This window comes from Trachurus trachurus, assembly GCF_905171665.1.
Source record: "Trachurus trachurus genome assembly, chromosome: 9".
NCBI classification, from domain to species: Eukaryota; Metazoa; Chordata; class Actinopteri; order Carangiformes; family Carangidae; genus Trachurus; species Trachurus trachurus.
In genome coordinates this window covers 1,601,316-1,618,688 of record NC_139895.1, presented here as the reverse complement: position 1 = coordinate 1,618,688, position 17,373 = coordinate 1,601,316, and the positions used below count along the sequence as shown (strand labels likewise).

The 17,373-nt window shown below is 43.1% G+C and overlaps 1 protein-coding gene across 1 annotated transcript in view; it reads left to right on the top strand.

Moving 5' to 3' along the window:
- grin1b (glutamate receptor, ionotropic, N-methyl D-aspartate 1b) overlaps window positions 1-17,373 on the top strand; it is a gene marked incomplete at its 5' end in the record, with an annotated part of 70,806 nt that overhangs the window by 31,165 nt on the left and 22,268 nt on the right. The window contains 9 exons of the mRNA XM_083979799.1: window positions 24-198; window positions 835-985; window positions 5,137-5,223; window positions 7,097-7,232; window positions 7,412-7,539; window positions 8,186-8,350; window positions 10,687-10,805; window positions 16,102-16,214; window positions 16,816-16,964. Coding sequence (XP_083835925.1) covers window positions 24-198; window positions 835-985; window positions 5,137-5,223; window positions 7,097-7,232; window positions 7,412-7,539; window positions 8,186-8,350; window positions 10,687-10,805; window positions 16,102-16,214; window positions 16,816-16,964 — 1,223 coding nt within the window. The remainder of the gene's footprint in view (window positions 1-23; window positions 199-834; window positions 986-5,136; window positions 5,224-7,096; window positions 7,233-7,411; window positions 7,540-8,185; window positions 8,351-10,686; window positions 10,806-16,101; window positions 16,215-16,815; window positions 16,965-17,373) is intronic.

The following is a 17,373-nucleotide window of genomic DNA, read 5'->3' as shown; positions in this document are numbered from 1 at the left end:
GTGTGTGTGTGTGTGTGTTGCAGGCCTGCTGGGCCTCCAGCTGATCAACGGTAAGAACGAGTCGGCTCACATCACGGATGCGGTTGCCGTGGTAGCCCAGTCGCTGCAGGAGCTGTTTGAGAAGGAGAACATCACCGAGCCGCCGCGAGGCTGCGTCGGCAACACCAACATCTGGAGGACCGGCCCGCTCTTCAAACGGTCAGACCATCACCATGACGACCACTCCTCCTCCTCTTCTTCCTCCTTCTCCTTTTCCTCCTCCTCCTCTTCCTCCTCCTTCTCCTCTTCCTCCTCCTCCTCCTCTTCCTCCTCTTCTCCTCTTCTTCTTCTCCTCCCTCTCCTCCTTCTCCTCCTTTTCCTTTTCCTTCTCCTCCTCCTCCTTCTCTTCCTCCTCCTCCTCCTCTTCCTCCTTCTCTTCTTCCTCTTCCTCCTCCTCCTCCTCCTCTTCTACCAGTCCTCCTCCTCTTCTTCCTCTTCCTCCTTCTCTTCTTCCTCTTCTTCTTCCTCCTCCTCCTGTCCTTCTTCTCCTCTTCCTCCTCCTCTTCCTCCTACTCTATCTCCCTCTCCTCTCCTCCTCTTCTTCTTCTCCTCCCTCTCCTCATCCTCCTCTTCCTCCTCCTCCACTGCCACTCTTCTTCCTCCTCCTCTTCTTCCTTCTCCTCTTCCTCTGCCACTCCTCCTCCTCCTCTATCTCCTTTTCCTCCTCCTCTTCTTCTTCCTCCTCTTCCTCCTCCTCTTCCTCCTCCTCCTCCTCACTGACTCTCATCAGCATCATGTGACCTGTTGCTACCAGAAACCAACCCTGACTTCCCTGCCCTCTGATTGGCTCCTCAGGGTGCTGATGTCATCAAAGTACCCCGACGGTCTGACTGGACGGATCGAGTTCAACGACGACGGCGACCGGCGCTTCGCCACCTACAGCATCCTGAACTACCAGCAGAAACCAGGTCGACTCGTCCAGGTCGGGGTCTTCAACGGATCACAGGTAAGGACAGCTGTCTGTCTACCTGTCTCACCTTTCTCTACCTGTCTACCTGTCTGTCTACCTGTCTGTCTACCTGTCTGTCTGCCTGTCTGTCTGTCTGTCTGTCTGTCTGTCTCACCTGTCTTAGGGCCCATTCACATGGAGCGTCTTTTGCGCGAGCGTTTCCATTGTTTTCAATGTAACTGCGCGCCTTGCGCACGCAAAATCCGAAGCGACGCCGCCGCGCCGCGCACGCGGTGCGACGCGCCTTTTTTCCATGCGCGTCCGAGGCGCACCGAGATGAAAATATCTCAACTTTTTCGAATGCCGCACGCGCACCGCGTGTCATGTGATCAGAATCAGCTGCACGGACCTGCTTCACCAGCAGCAACAAGCAGCTCGGCTCTCAGTGCTTGCTGCTTTCAGCAGCTCCCTCTCGGCGAGCGGCAGCTCAGTTCTCCCCCGGTCCAGCCCGGATCTCTACTCCGTAGCTGCCGTAGCAGCAGTGTGATACCAGCACATTTAACCGCATTTTTAACTTTTATTACACACAAGGTAGGGAGTTCACGTCTCGCCTGCCTCCCTGAAATCTGATCAGCTCTGTGTTTACTCAATTCCTGGTTAAATGACAGAAGCACACCACTAAATGTAAAAATGTGACAGGTTCTTTTGGTTGCCTAGTAACGGCAGACGCGACCATAGACCGGAGCTCAGAAGCGCTTTGAAAAACGCGTTTTCAGGCGCTCCATGTGAATGGGGCCTTATTGTCTCATTGGGTACGTTTACATGGACAGTTTCAAACGGTTTCAGAAAGGTTTGGTTTAAATCAATCTGTTTGAAGATTTCAGCTTGAGCGTATACATGGGTTACAAAGTAAACTGGTTGGGTGTTTACATGCACCGATGAAACAAACGCTTCGAATGTGCCCGCAGCCGTGAGTGATTGCGTTACTATGGTTACAACAGTATTGATTATGGAAGTGCTACAGCTGTGCCGAAATACATCGTTTGTTGAGCGCAGTCTTTGCTATAATATTTCTCTGTATTAAACAGCAGCGTGGCATGTTCCTAATTTTAGCAGGAAAAGAAGAGAGAGCGTCTTTCCACTTGATGTCCGAAAATTCATGCAGAGAGAGGAGGAGGAGGAGGAGGAAGCGGTGCGCCGCCGGTGTTGTGCCGAAAAGAGACTACCTGCAGAAAAACGACTGCCCGGGCAGGCGGTCTCTTTTCGGCACAACACCGGCGGCGCACCGCTTCCTCCTCCTCCTCCTCCTCCTCCTCCTCCTCTCTCTGCATGAATTTTCGGACACCAAGTGGAAACAGAACATCCGTATGACCCGCCAGTCCGTTATGAAATTTCTTGCTCAACATTTTCCCATATTACACGGACATTTTCACTTGAGTGACAGCCAGGCAGGCACGGCTCGTACATGCTCAAGCGTGCGTGCGTGCGTGCGTGCGTACGTACGTCAAGTCCTGAACGAACGCAGCCAGGGATCAACCCGTTTCAAGTGTATACATGACAGACAGATCTCTTTAGAAAAGGTTTAAACCACCCCCTTCAATCTGGTTGGAATTTCAACCGGTTTGGGGTAATTGAAACGGTTTGAGGTGTTTACATGAAGTATTTTCAATCGGTTTGGTCTCCCAAACCTTTCTGAAACCGATTGAAACTGTCCATGTAAACGTACCCATTGTCTACTAGGACTGTTAACAAAAAAAACTGAGTGGGGAAAAAAACATGAGCTGCACCTAGAGCCTCCATGGGGCCCTAAGCTAAATGTGATTTTGGGGCCCTCTATATTTTTGCAAATAATATCGGTTGTTGATCATTCACACACCTATTATAAACTCATTGCAGCTCTGGTAGTGTCGTTTAGGCTGCATTATCCTATTGACGTTCCAATCATTGTAGTGGCAAGAATGGCTGTGTGTGCTACTGAGCAAAATCAAAACTAATGTTTTGTGCTTGGACCAGCCTTTCAAAGGGTTGGTTGCTTCCTCTGCTTCACCATGCGCCTCTTTCAGGCCACACTTTCTTCTTCCACCACTATACTCATCTCTATCTTGATAGCTGTATTCACATGCAACCCAAACATTGGAGGGGATCGAGTGAATGTGAATGTCCTATCACACGCATAGCGCACGCAAAATTTTGGGGGGGATGCCCTCAAATCACTCATTCTGGGCACTAACGCTAGTGCTGGGGACTGAAAAGTTGGTGAACTGAATTTCAGAAATGTTATCTTGGCTAACGATGTGGAACAATAAGGTGGATGCACTTCAAAAAACTTATTTCATGCTCCATGTATTGATTTTTTGCGGCTTTATTGTAAACAGATGCACATGGCCAGGGACTGCTAGCAAAACAGTGGAACAGCGAGCAGACTTACAGTACATAGGCCTAGTTCCTAGGCTACATCAGCAGCAGCACTCTATTGACATACAATTGTGTTTTTTTGTACAATTATATATCTTTTATCATATAGAAATCATTCTCATACATGCAAAAAATATGTATTATTATGTTTTTGTTGTTACTGTAATTGCTCTTGGGGCCCCCTAGTGGCCGCGGGGCCCTAAGCAGGCGCTTAGTTTGATTATGCCGTGGGCCGTGGCACATGCAGAGAGAGATGGCGGGATGTTCGGAGAAAGTGGTCTGGTCTCCATCAAACTTTAGAAGCTCCGTTAGGAAATTCTTCGGATTTTGGGCCGACACGGTAGACGGAAAAAAATGCTGAGCGAGATAAAGTTAAATGCAAAGCTGTGTAAGCTAAAAAAGAAAAGTTGTTCCATGTTTATTACAGCTTGCTCAGAGCGTTTAATGTTCGTTCTGTATACTGTATAATATTTGCTTTAAATTGCTTCAATCACTGAATGAAGCCTGTCTAAACGGACAAGAGTCGGGACCTTTAATTGCTCACACAAGTTAGTTAGAGGGGGCGGGCAGGCGGGAGAGCCGCGAGCGAGTTCATTTTGTAATGTCCTGAGCATTGTTAAAGATGTTAAAATTGAAATAAAATTTAAAAAAAAATACCTATACAAGTAGTTAGTAGTTAGTATTGCATTAGTTTGTCCTCCTGTTGGCAGAATGTGCAAATAGATGTTTGAATATGTTCGAATTATGTGTTATTTTTAGAACAAATATTCAAACGTCATTTTGGAGCAATTTTGACAGCCCTAGTGTCTCACCTGTCTCACCTGTCTGTGTCCTGATTGGACAGACAGGAGTTTCATTTATTTATTTGTATTGGTTTATTTGTGTGGGACAATGCACATTAATGAACATATAAAAACATGTAAATGTGCCAGATTGTAGCAGCTACTGCTAGTTTCCATCCAGAGTCCCAAAACATAAAAACAGTACAGTGTCAGAACAACAACAACATAGTATTATAACAAACGTAATGCAGACAACACACAACTTTAACGAAATAAAACATTGACATTTTGACAACACTTCCATTGGTAGGGGGACCAAAAGAGTTTCTGAGAGATAAAGTGCAAAAGTGCAAAAGTGCTGGGCCAAAGTGACAAGTGCTAGAGTGCAGCAGTGCATCATGGGTACCAAGTTGTGTTGCACAGTGCCCTAAAGTGCACATCGGTTTAAAGTGCCAGATTGTATTGCACGATGCCCGTACACACAGTTGCACAAGCAGGAGTGTGTAGATATTGCAAGAGATGTGATGGATAACTGTGATTATGTAAATAGGCTACTACTAGAACCACTGAAATAACATTGTGTGTACAGACACCTGACTACACACCTGTTGTCATCTCTAGATCCAGTGACAGGATCAGTCACACAGAGATGTAGAAGCTGTGTCTTCATAGAGAGAAACACACATGAAACCAGCAGCTACACACACACACACACACAGCTACACACACAACTACACACAGACAGCTACACACAGCTACACACAGCTACACACACACAGCTACACAGTGAGAGTGTGTGTGAGTCTCCTGTCTCTTTAAATATGTATGTGTACAGATGCAGTATTGATGTTGTCATTTAGTCATCGTGTCACAGTGAGACCTGCCTGCAACAACACGACAACCTGACAACCTGTGTGTGTGTGTGTGTGTGTGTGTGTGTGTGTGTGTGTGTGTGTGTGTGTGTGTGTGTGTGTGTGTGTGTGTGTGTGTGTGTGTGTGTGTGTGTTACAGGTTGTGATGAATCCTCAGAAGAAGATCATCTGGCCTGGAGGAGAGACAGAGAAACCAGTTGGATACCAGATGTCCACCAAACTGAAGGTACAATTATACTACTGTGCTACTACTACTGTTACTGCTACTGGGCTACTGGTAGTACTAGGGGTGTAATTAAGGTTCATTTTCGGTTCAGTAAGAGAACCAAATGCAAAACATAAATTTGCTTGTTGTTTATTAGGAATTTTTAGTCAAATGTAATTATTTCACCATTACACAAAATATGAAAATAAAATAAAAGATAGAATACTGTTGTAAAGTGCTGCCTAATAAGTTCAATAAACTATTCTCAAATAAACAAAATATATAAAATATGATTAAAAAAAAAAAATTCTCACACAACTTTTTTTTTCACATGTAAAGTGCAGCACTAACAGTTCAAGCCAGTGACGGACTGAACATAGGGCAATGTGGGCAAATGCCACAACGGCTGCCTGACGATGCAACCGTTCAACCGCTAATAAATAAATAAATGAAGCCTCTGTTTTCTAGCGGTAGCATTAGCATTAGCATTAGCGGTAGCATTAGCATTAGCGATAGCCACGACGTAAACGGGCTGCACGTGTAGCTGCAGGCGAACTGTAAACACACACAACTTCTGTTCTGGAAACTCACCCGTGCTCAGCGCCGTACCGAACTGAACCAAACGCCCCGTACCGAACCGGTTCAATACAAATACATGTACCATTACACCCCTAGTTACTACTGTTACTACTGTTACTACTACTACTATAGCAGGGTTTCCGTTGTCCGGAGTAAAATCTGCCCAAGTCCGGAATTTTCTAACCCTGCCAGTCAAAATGTCTGTGGAAAATATTCCCTCCGAGTCCGAGCACAATTTGAATTTTATTAAAAAACAACATCAAAACAGCATGAAGTGAGAGAGCAAAGTCACACCACTGATGCGCATTTCAAGCTGCGCCGAGACACTGCACACATTAGATTTTAAAACAGCTGCAGCACATTTCACACACGCGAAAATGCGTAAAAAGTAAAAGAAAAAAAGAGAACTTGTCAAGGGATTTCTTTTCAGTTTGTTAGTTTTTATTGCAAAGCAACTGACTTTATGTCAAGTTGCCAGCACGCCGCGTTATTATGAAATGAGCCGGTCCAAGATGTGTTTTATGTTTGCAAATTATTGTATCTGAGAAAAGGCCTTCAGCTGCTTTATGTCCTATGAGCGCAGGCTTGTGCAATATCTATTTTAGAATTTACGTGGTCAATTGACGGCATTAACAGTAAATGTTCCCCATGAATAGATTTTTCAACCAGCGCAACATCGTTCTGTTCAGTCATCTCCGCATAGCGCTCTTTCTCTGTTGTCGACACACACAGAGCAGCGTGCATGCATGACATAACCCCCCCCCCATCGCGACCCCCGCCACAGTGTCTTTGCAATAAACCTGTAAGAAACACTGACCTGGCTGCGTATCATTTATCATTTTAAGCTCAATAAATTCAGATAATAGCCTATTTGACTGGAATTTCAAACATTTATCCGGTAAATTGAAAACCTGCCGGTCACGTTGTCCGGTGACATTGTTTTCTAGCGGAAACGCTGCACCATAGTAGCTACTGTTACTACTACTGTTACTACTACTGTTAGTAGAAGTGAAAATAGAAGCAGCTGAACTCAGGATGAAAGACGGTTCGATAGTAAAAGTGTCAGTAAATGAAGTGAAGAGTAAAACAACAGACTAATAATATAGATGATAACTCAGTGTGATGGTGTGTGTAGGTTTATAGAGGATGTCATCATGTGGAGCAGCTTGTACAGGACAGATGGTCCCAGTGACGCCTCCACCCTGCACTCTGTGTGTGTGTGTGTGTGTGTGTGTGTGTGTGTGTGTGTGTGTGTGTGTGTGTGTGTGTGTGTGTGTGTGTGTGTGTGTGTGTGTGCGTGTGCGTGTGCGTGCAGATCGTGACCATCCATCAGGAGCCGTTTGTTTACGTGAAGCCGACGAAGAGCGACGGGACGTGTAAGGAGGAGCACACGGTGAACGGAGTCAGGATCAAGAAGGTGATCTGTACCGGCCCCAACGGGACCATCCCAGGTACACACACACACACACACACACACACACACACACGCCCACAGCTTTTATTTCAACAAATAAAATGTTTTACCTATGTCAAGTCAAGTCAAATGTATTTATATAGCACATTTCATACGACAAGCGTAAACTCAATGTGCTTCAAAAAAAACTCAATGTGCCTCAATGTGTGTGTGCAGGTCAGCCCATCGTCCCTCAGTGTTGCTATGGTTTCTGCATCGACCTGCTCATCAAGCTGGCCTACAGCATGAACTTCACCTACGAGGTTCACCTGGTGGCTGATGGGAAATTTGGCACACAAGAGAGAGTGAGTCATTTTTCCACTTTTTTCTAGAATTGTTATTGTGAAATTGTATCACTTTTTTCTAAAATTTTAAACTTTTTTTGAGAATTTTTTTTTTTTTAATTTTTACCACTTTTCTAGAATTGTTTTTGTGAAATGTTACCAACCTTTTTTCTAGAATTTCTTCTTTTTTGAGAAATGATTAGTATTATTTTTATTTTTTATTTTTTTTCTCCACTTTTTCTAGATTTTAAAGAAAAACACTTCTTTCTAGAATTTTTTTTACTTAAAAAGAAAAAAGAAAATTTTATAAATCTTACGCCCTCGTCGTTGTATGTACGTTGTGATGAGCCCAATTAGTGTTGTGTCATCTTGTGTTTGTATGTTTGGCCACAGTCGTATGTGTAGAGGCTGTGAAGTAAAGGAACTACACAACAACCGTGTGGAGCACCGATATTATTAATGAGCGTAGTAGATGAGTAGTAGTGTTTGATGTTGTGATGATGATGTCACCGAGTCTCTCCTGACCTGGTTTCAACTGATTCATCGCCAGCACATCACATCACATCACTGAGGCCTGTTGCTATGGAGACCAGCGCTCCGACTCTGACCCTGTTGTGGCAGAGAGAGGTTGAGTCGTTACTACTCTGTGTGTGTGTCTGTCCTCCAGGTGAACAACAGCAACAAGAAGGAGTGGAACGGGATGATGGGCGAGCTGCTGGGGGGGCTGGCCGACATGATCGTGGCCCCCCTCACCATCAACAACGAGCGCGCTCAGTACATCGAGTTCTCCAAACCCTTCAAGTACCAGGGCCTCACCATCCTCGTCAAGAAGGTCAGGACGCCGTCAGACTAGTGTTGGAGGCCTGGTTTAGTTTTAGTTTTAGTTTTAGGCTGTGTCCTCCTAACCCCCTCCTCTCTATCTAGTGACCAGGCCATTTTGTAGTGGTGTCTGAATGTTTAGTGATTATTAATGTTCACTATCTAGTGACTGAATCTATCCCACAATTCACCGCCAAATGTAGTGAACATCCGATGGTCACTAACCGAAGCAAGATATCCCATCATGCATTGCGGTCACGGATCGCCGGTGTAGCTACCAAATAAATGCAGTAGTGACCGGTGTAGCTACCAAATAAATGCAGTAGTGACCGGTGTAGCTACCAAATAAATGCAGTAGTGACCGGTGTAGCTACCAAATAAATGAAGTAGTGACCGGTGTAGCTACCAAATAAATGAAGTAGTGACCGGTGTAGCTACCAAATAAATGCAGTAGTGACGGTGTAGCTACCAAATAAATGAAGTAGTGACCGGTGTAGCTACCAAATAAATGAAGTAGTGACCGGTGTAGCTACCAAATAAATGCAAGTAGTGACCGGTGTAGCTACCAAATAAATGCAGTAGTGACCGGTGTAGCTACCAAATAAATGCAGTAGTGACCGGTGTAGCTACCAAATAAATGCAGTAGTGACCGGTGTAGCTACCAAATAAATGAAGTAGCGACCGGTGTAGCTACCAAATAAATGAAGTAGTGACCGGTGTAGCTACCAAATAAATGCAGTAGTGACCGGTGTAGCTACCAAATAAATGAAGTAGTGACGGTGTAGCTACCAAATAAATGAAGTAGTGACCGGTATAGCTACCAAATAAATGCAGTAGTGACCGGTGTAGCTACCAAATAAATGCAAGTAGTGACCGGTGTAGCTACCAAATAAATGAAGTAGTGACCGGTGTAGCTACCAAATAAATGAAGTAGTGACCGGTATAGCTACCAAATAAATGCAGTAGTGACCGGTGTAGCTACCAAATAAATGAAGTAGTGACCGGTGTAGCTACCAAATAAATGCAGTAGTGACCGGTGTAGCTACCAAATAAATGCAGTAGTGACCGGTGTAGCTACCAAATAAATGCAGTAGTGACCGGTGTAGCTACCAAATAAATGAAGTAGTGACCGGTGTAGCTACCAAATAAATGAAGTAGTGACCGGTGTAGCTACCAAATAAATGCAAGTAGTGACCGGTGTAGCTACCAAATAAATGCAAGTAGTGACCGGTGTAGCTACCAAATAAATGCAAGTAGTGACCGGTGTAGCTACCAAATAAATGCAAGTAGTGACCGGTGTAGCTACCAAATAAATGCAAGTAGTGACCGGTGTAGCTACCAAATAAATGCAAGTAGTGACCGGTGTAGCTACCAAATAAATGCAAGTAGTGACCGGTGTAGCTACCAAATAAATGCAGTAGTGACCGGTGTAGCTACCAAATAAATGCAGTAGTGACGGTGTAGCTACCAAATAAATGCAGTAGTGACCGGTGTAGCTACCAAATAAATGCAGTTGTGACCGGTGTAGCTACCAAATAAATGCAGTAGTGACCGGTGTAGCTACCAAATAAATGCGAATAGCGACCGGTGTAGCTACCAAATAAATGCGAGTAGTGACCGGTGTAGCTACCAAATAAATGCAAGTAGTGACCGGTGTAGCTACCAAATAAATGCAAGTAGTGACCGGTGTAGCTACCAAATAAATGAAGTAGTGACCGGTGTAGCTACCAAATAAATGCAAGTAGTGACCGGTGTAGCTACCAAATAAATGCAGTAGTGACCGGTGTAGCTACCAAATAAATGCAAGTAGTGACCGGCTACCAAATAAATGCAGTAGTGACCGGTGTAGCTACCAAATAAATGCGAGTAGCGACCGGTGTAGCTACCAAATAAATGCGAGTAGTGACCGGTGTAGCTACCAAATAAATGCAAGTAGTGACCGGTGTAGCTACCAAATAAATGCAAGTAGTGACCGGTGTAGCTACCAAATAAATGCAGTAGTGACCGGTGTAACTACCAAATAAATGAAGTAGTCGTAAATAAAGTTGTAAATTTACGAGAACAAGTCGTACATTTACTACGAGAAAAAAAGTCATAACATTACGAGAATACGACTTTATCCTCAAATTTGTAATTTTTTTATTTGTCATTGTGGCCCTAATACTTTGTCATAATCTATATATTTATAATGTTTGTAACCTCTTCTGTGTAATGTTTGCTGTGTGCTTTTCACTCACTGAGTTTATTTTTTGTATGTGTGTGTGTGTGTGTGTGTGTGTGTGTGTGTGTGTGTGTGTGTGTGTGTGTGTGTGTGTGTGTGTGTGTGTGTGTGTGTGTGTGTGTGTGCAGGAAATCCCTCGCAGCACTCTGGACTCGTTCATGCAGCCGTTCCAGAGCACACTGTGGCTGTTAGTCGGTCTGTCGGTCCATGTGGTGGCAGTGATGCTTTACCTATTAGACCGGTTCAGGTAAACTACACAACTACACAACTACAACTACACAACTTTACCTATTAGACCGGTTCAGGTAAACTACACAACTACTACACAACTACTACACAACTTTACCTATTAGACCGGTTCAGGTAAACTACACAACTACTACACAACTACTACACAACTTTACCTATTAGACCGGTTCAGGTAAACTACACAACTACTACACAACAACTACACAACTTTACCTATTAGACCGGTTCAGGTAAACTACACAACTACTACACAACAACTACACAACTTTACCTATTTGACCGGTTCAGGTAAACTACACAACTACACAACTACTACACAACTTTACCTATTAGACCGGTTCAGGTAAACAACTACAACTACACAACTACTACAACTACACAACTACAACAACTTTACCTATTAGACCGGTTCAGGTAAACAACTACAACTACACAACTACACAACAACTTTACCTATTAGACCGGTTCAGGTAAACAACTACAACTACACAACTACTACAACTACACAACTACAACAACTTTACCTATTAGACCGGTTCAGGTAAACTACACAACTACACAACTACTACACAACTTTACCTATTAGACCGGTTCAGGTAAACTACAACTACTACACAACTACAACTACACAACTTTACCTATTAGACCGGTTCAGGTAAACTACACAACTACAACTACACAACTTTACCTATTAGACCGGTTCAGGTAAACTACACAACTACAACTACACAACTTTACCTATTAGACCGGTTCAGGTAAACTACACAACTACACAACTTTACCTATTAAACCGGTTCAGGTAAACTACACAACTACACAAGTACTACACAACTACACAACTTTACCTATTAGACCGGTTCAGGTAAACAACTACAACTACACAACTACACAACAACTTTACCTATTAGACCGGTTCAGGTAAACTACACAACTACTACACAACAACTACACAACTTTACCTATTAGACCGGTTCAGGTAAACTACACAACTACAACTACACAACTACTACACAACTTTACCTATTAGACCGGTTCAGGTAAACTACACAACTACTACACAACAACTACACAACTTTACCTATTAGACCGGTTCAGGTAAACTACACAACTACTACACAACAACTACACAACTTTACCTATTTGACCGGTTCAGGTAAACTACACAACTACACAACTACTACACAACTTTACCTATTAGACCGGTTCAGGTAAACTACACAACTACTACACAACAACTACACAACTTTACCTATTAGACCGGTTCAGGTAAACAACTACAACTACACAACTACTACAACTACACAACTACACAACTACACAACAACTTTACCTATTAGACCGGTTCAGGTAAACAACTACAACTACACAACTACTACAACTACACAACTACAACAACTTTACCTATTAGACCGGTTCAGGTAAACTACACAACTACACAACTACACAACAACTTTACCTATTAGACCGGTTCAGGTAAACAACTACAACTACACAACTACTACAACTACACAACTACAACAACTTTACCTATTAGACCGGTTCAGGTAAACTACACAACTACACAACTACTACACAACTTTACCTATTAGACCGGTTCAGGTAAACTACAACTACTACACAACTACAACTACACAACTTTACCTATTAGACCGGTTCAGGTAAACTACACAACTACAACTACACAACTTTACCTATTAGACCGGTTCAGGTAAACTACACAACTACAACTACACAACTTTACCTATTAGACCGGTTCAGGTAAACTACACAACTACACAACTTTACCTATTAAACCGGTTCAGGTAAACTACACAACTACACAAGTACTACACAACTACTACAACTTTACCTTTTAGACCGGTTCAGGTAAACAACTACAACTACACAACTACACAACAACTTTACCTATTAGACCGGTTCAGGTAAACTACACAACTACACAACTACTACAACTACACAACTACAACAACTTTACCTATTAGACCGGTTCAGGTAAACTACACAACTACACAACTACACAACAACTTTACCTATTAGACCGGTTCAGGTAAACTACAACTACTACACAACTACAACTACACAACTTTACCTATTAGACCGGTTCAGGTAAACAACTACAACTACACAACTACACAACAACTTTACCTATTAGACCGGTTCAGGTAAACAACTACAACTACACAACTACACAACAACTTTACCTATTAGACCGGTTCAGGTAAACAACTACAACTACACAACTACTACAACTACACAACTACAACAACTTTACCTATTAGACCGGTTCAGGTAAACTACACAACTACACAACTACACAACAACTTTACCTATTAGACCGGTTCAGGTAAACTACACAACTACAACTACACAACTTTACCTATTAGACCGGTTCAGGTAAACTACACAACTACACAACTACAACTACACAACTTTACCTATTAGACCGGTTCAGGTAAACTACAACTACTACACAACTACTACACAACTTTACCTATTAGACCAGTTCAGGTAAACTACAACTACTACACAACTACTACACAACTTTACCTATTAGACCGGTTCAGGTAAACTACACAACTACTACACAACAACTACACAACTTTACCTATTAGACCGGTTCAGGTAAACTACACAACTACTACACAACAACTACACAACTTTACCTATTAGACCGGTTCAGGTAAACTACACAACTACTACACAACAACTACACAACTTTACCTATTAGACCGGTTCAGGTAAACTACACAACTACTACACAACTACTACACAACTACAACTACACAACAACTACTACACAACTTTACCTATTAGACCGGTTCAGGTAAACTACACAACTACTACACAACTACTACACAACTTTACCTATTAGACCGGTTCAGGTAAACTACACAACTACACAACAACTACTACAACAACTTTACCTATTAGACCGGTTCAGGTAAACTACACAACTACTACACAACTACTACACAACTTTACCTATTTGACCGGTTCAGGTAAACTACAACTACTACTACACAACTTTACCTATTAGACCGGTTCAGGTAAACTACAACTACACAACTACTACACAACTACAACAACTTTACCTATTAGACCGGTTCAGGTAAACTACAACTACACAACTACTACACAACTACAACAACTTTACCTATTAGACCGGTTCAGGTAAACTACACAACTACTACACAACTACTACACAACTTTACCTATCAGACCGGTTCAGGTAAACTACACAACTACACAACTACACAACTACTACACAACTACACAACTACTACACAACTACTACAACTTTACCTATTAGACCGGTTTAGGTAAACTACAACTACACAACTACAACTACACAACTTTACCTATTAGACCGGTTCAGGTAAACTACACAACTACTACACAACAACTACACAACTTTACCTATTTGACCGGTTCAGGTAAACTACAACTACACAACAACTACTACACAACTTTACCTATTAGACCGGTTCAGGTAAACTACAACTACACAACTACTACACAACTTTACCTATTAGACCGGTTCAGGTAAACTACACAACTACACAACTACTACACAACTATAACTACTTTACCTATTAGACCGGTTCAGGTAAACTACACAACTACACAACTACTACACAACTATAACTACTTTACCTATTAGACCGGTTCAGGTAAACTACACAACTACACAACTACTACACAACTATAACTACTTTACCTATTAGACCGGTTCAGGTAAACTACACAACTACACAACTACAACTACACAACTACAACAACTTTACCTATTAGAACGGTTCAGGTAAACTACACAACTACACAACTACAACTACACAACTTTACCTATTAGACCGGTTCAGGTAAACTACACAACTACACAACTACTACACAACTTTACTTATTAGACCGGTTCAGGTAAACTACACAACTACACAACTACTACACAACTATAACTACTTTACCTATTAGACCGGTTCAGGTAAACTACACAACTACAACTACACAACTTTACCTATTAGACCGGTTCAGGTAAACTACACAACTACACAACTACTACACAACTATAACTACTTTACCTATTAGACCGGTTCAGGTAAACTACACAACTACACAACTACACAACAACTTTACCTATTAGACCGGTTCAGGTAAACTACACAACTACACAACTACTACACAACTTTACCTATTAGACCGGTTCAGGTAAACTACACAACTACACAACTACTACACAACTTTACCTATTAGACCGGTTCAGGTAAACTACACAACTACACAACTACAACTACACAACTACAACAACTTTACCTATTAGAACGGTTCAGGTAAACTACACAACTACACAACTACAACTACACAACTTTACCTATTAGACCGGTTCAGGTAAACTACACAACTACACAACTACTACACAACTTTACTTATTAGACCGGTTCAGGTAAACTACACAACTACACAACTACTACACAACTACAACTACACAACTACAACAACTTTACCTATTAGACCGGTTCAGGTAAACTACACAACTACTACACAACTACTACACAACTACAACAACTACAACTACACAATGTATAACTCAGCTTTGCTACCGCCGTTAGCTTAGCTGCCGCCGTTAGCTTAGCTACTGCCGTTAGCTTTGCTGCTGCCGTTAGCTTAGCTGCCGCCGTTAGCTTTGCTGCTGCCGTTAGCTTAGCTGCCGCCGTTAGCTTTGCTACTGCAGTTAGCTTAGCTGCCGCCGTTAGCTTTGCTACTGCCGTTAGCTTAGCAACTGCCATTAGCTTTGCTGCTGCCGTTAGCTTAGCAACTGCCATTAGCTTTGCTGCTGCCGTTAGCTTAGCGACTGCCGTTAGCTTTGCTACTGCCGTTAGCTTAGCGACTGCCGTTAGCTTTGCTGCTGCCGTTAGCTTAGCGACTGCCGTTAGCTTAGCTGCTGCCGTTAGCTTTGCTACTGCCGTTAGCTTTGCTACTGCCGTTAGCTTAGCTGCCGCCGTTAGCTTTGCTGCCACCGTTAGCTTTGCTGCTGCCGTTAGCTTTGCTACTGCTGTTAGCTTAGCTACTGCTGTTAGCTTAGCTACTGCTGTTAGCTGTCCCTGTCACTGAGCCACTGATGCTTTCTACACCCTGATGCCCCGAAACTGAATAAATACAACACATAGCAACACAAAACTGCTTTGCTTGTGCACACAGAAATAGTAGCTTAATGTTTCTTCAATCATTTCAGATCTCTGTCTAAACGGTGATAGGGGTGTGAAACATTTTGAAACTTAAAAACTTTATTGTGTGTGCAGCCCGTTTGGAAGGTTTAAAGTGAACAGTGAAGAAGAAGAAGAAGACGCCCTCACCCTGTCCTCGGCCATGTGGTTCTCCTGGGGAGTTCTGCTCAACTCTGGGATAGGAGAAGGTCAGCACCTCCTCTCTACTCCTCCTCTTCCTCCTCCTCCTCTTCCTCCTCCTCCTCCTCCTCCTCCTCTTCTCCTCCTCTTCCTCCTCTTCTTCCTCATCCTCCTCCTCCTCTCCTCTTCCTCTTCCTCTTCCTCTTCCTCTTCCTCTTCCTCCTCCTCCTCCTCTTCCTCTTCCTCCTCCTCCTCTAACCTCTTCCTCCTCCTCCTCTCCTCCTCCTCTTCCTCCTAGTCTTCCTCCTAGTCTTCCTCCTCCTCCTCTCCCTCCTCTTCCTCCTCCTCCTCCTCTTCTCTTCCTCCTCTTCTCTTCCTCCTCCTCCTCCTCTTCCTCCTCCTCCTCTTCTCTTCCTCCTCCTCCTCCTCTTCTCTTCCTCCTCCTCCACCTCCTCCTCTTCCTCCTCCTCCTCCTCCACCTCCTCCTCTTCCTCCCCTTCTCCTCTCTTCTTCCTCCTTTTCCTTCTCTATGTTGTGTTATATTGTGTTTTCCTAACTTATGTTTCTTTTATACACACGTCTAATAAAATTGTCCACTGCTTTCTGCCGGGGTCAATAAAGGTTTTCTGATTCTGATTGTGCTTCTCCTCCTCTGTGCCTCCTCTCCAGGAGCTCCCCGGAGTTTCTCGGCCAGGATTCTGGGAATGGTGTGGGCAGGATTTGCTATGATCATCGTAGCATCGTACACAGCCAACCTGGCAGCCTTCCTGGTGCTGGACCGGCCTGAGGAGCGCATCACTGGCATCAATGACCCCAGGGTGAGGCCCTTACAGTTCCTCTCAGCTCATAAAACACTGAATCCACTGATTGAACCAGTCGCTCTTTAAACCGTGCTGATGGTTTAAAGAGCCTGTTTAGACACAACTTACCAACACATTTTCATTGTGATGCACCTGTGTTGCATAATGCTGAGCACAGGTGGCAAAAGTCAAACACAACTAAAGCTCAGGTTTCACCAGTTGAACACAACAACTCAAAACTGATCACACTTGTGGCTAATGATGTGAGGGAACAAATATATATATATATACAGTATATATATTTATAAAACGTAAAGGTGAGCGATCTGATCTGATCTGCGATCCGTAGCAAAAGACAGTTGATGTTTTTACGATGTTAAAAAATGGACATGTTGAAGGTGAACTTTGACCTCCAGAGGGTTAACAA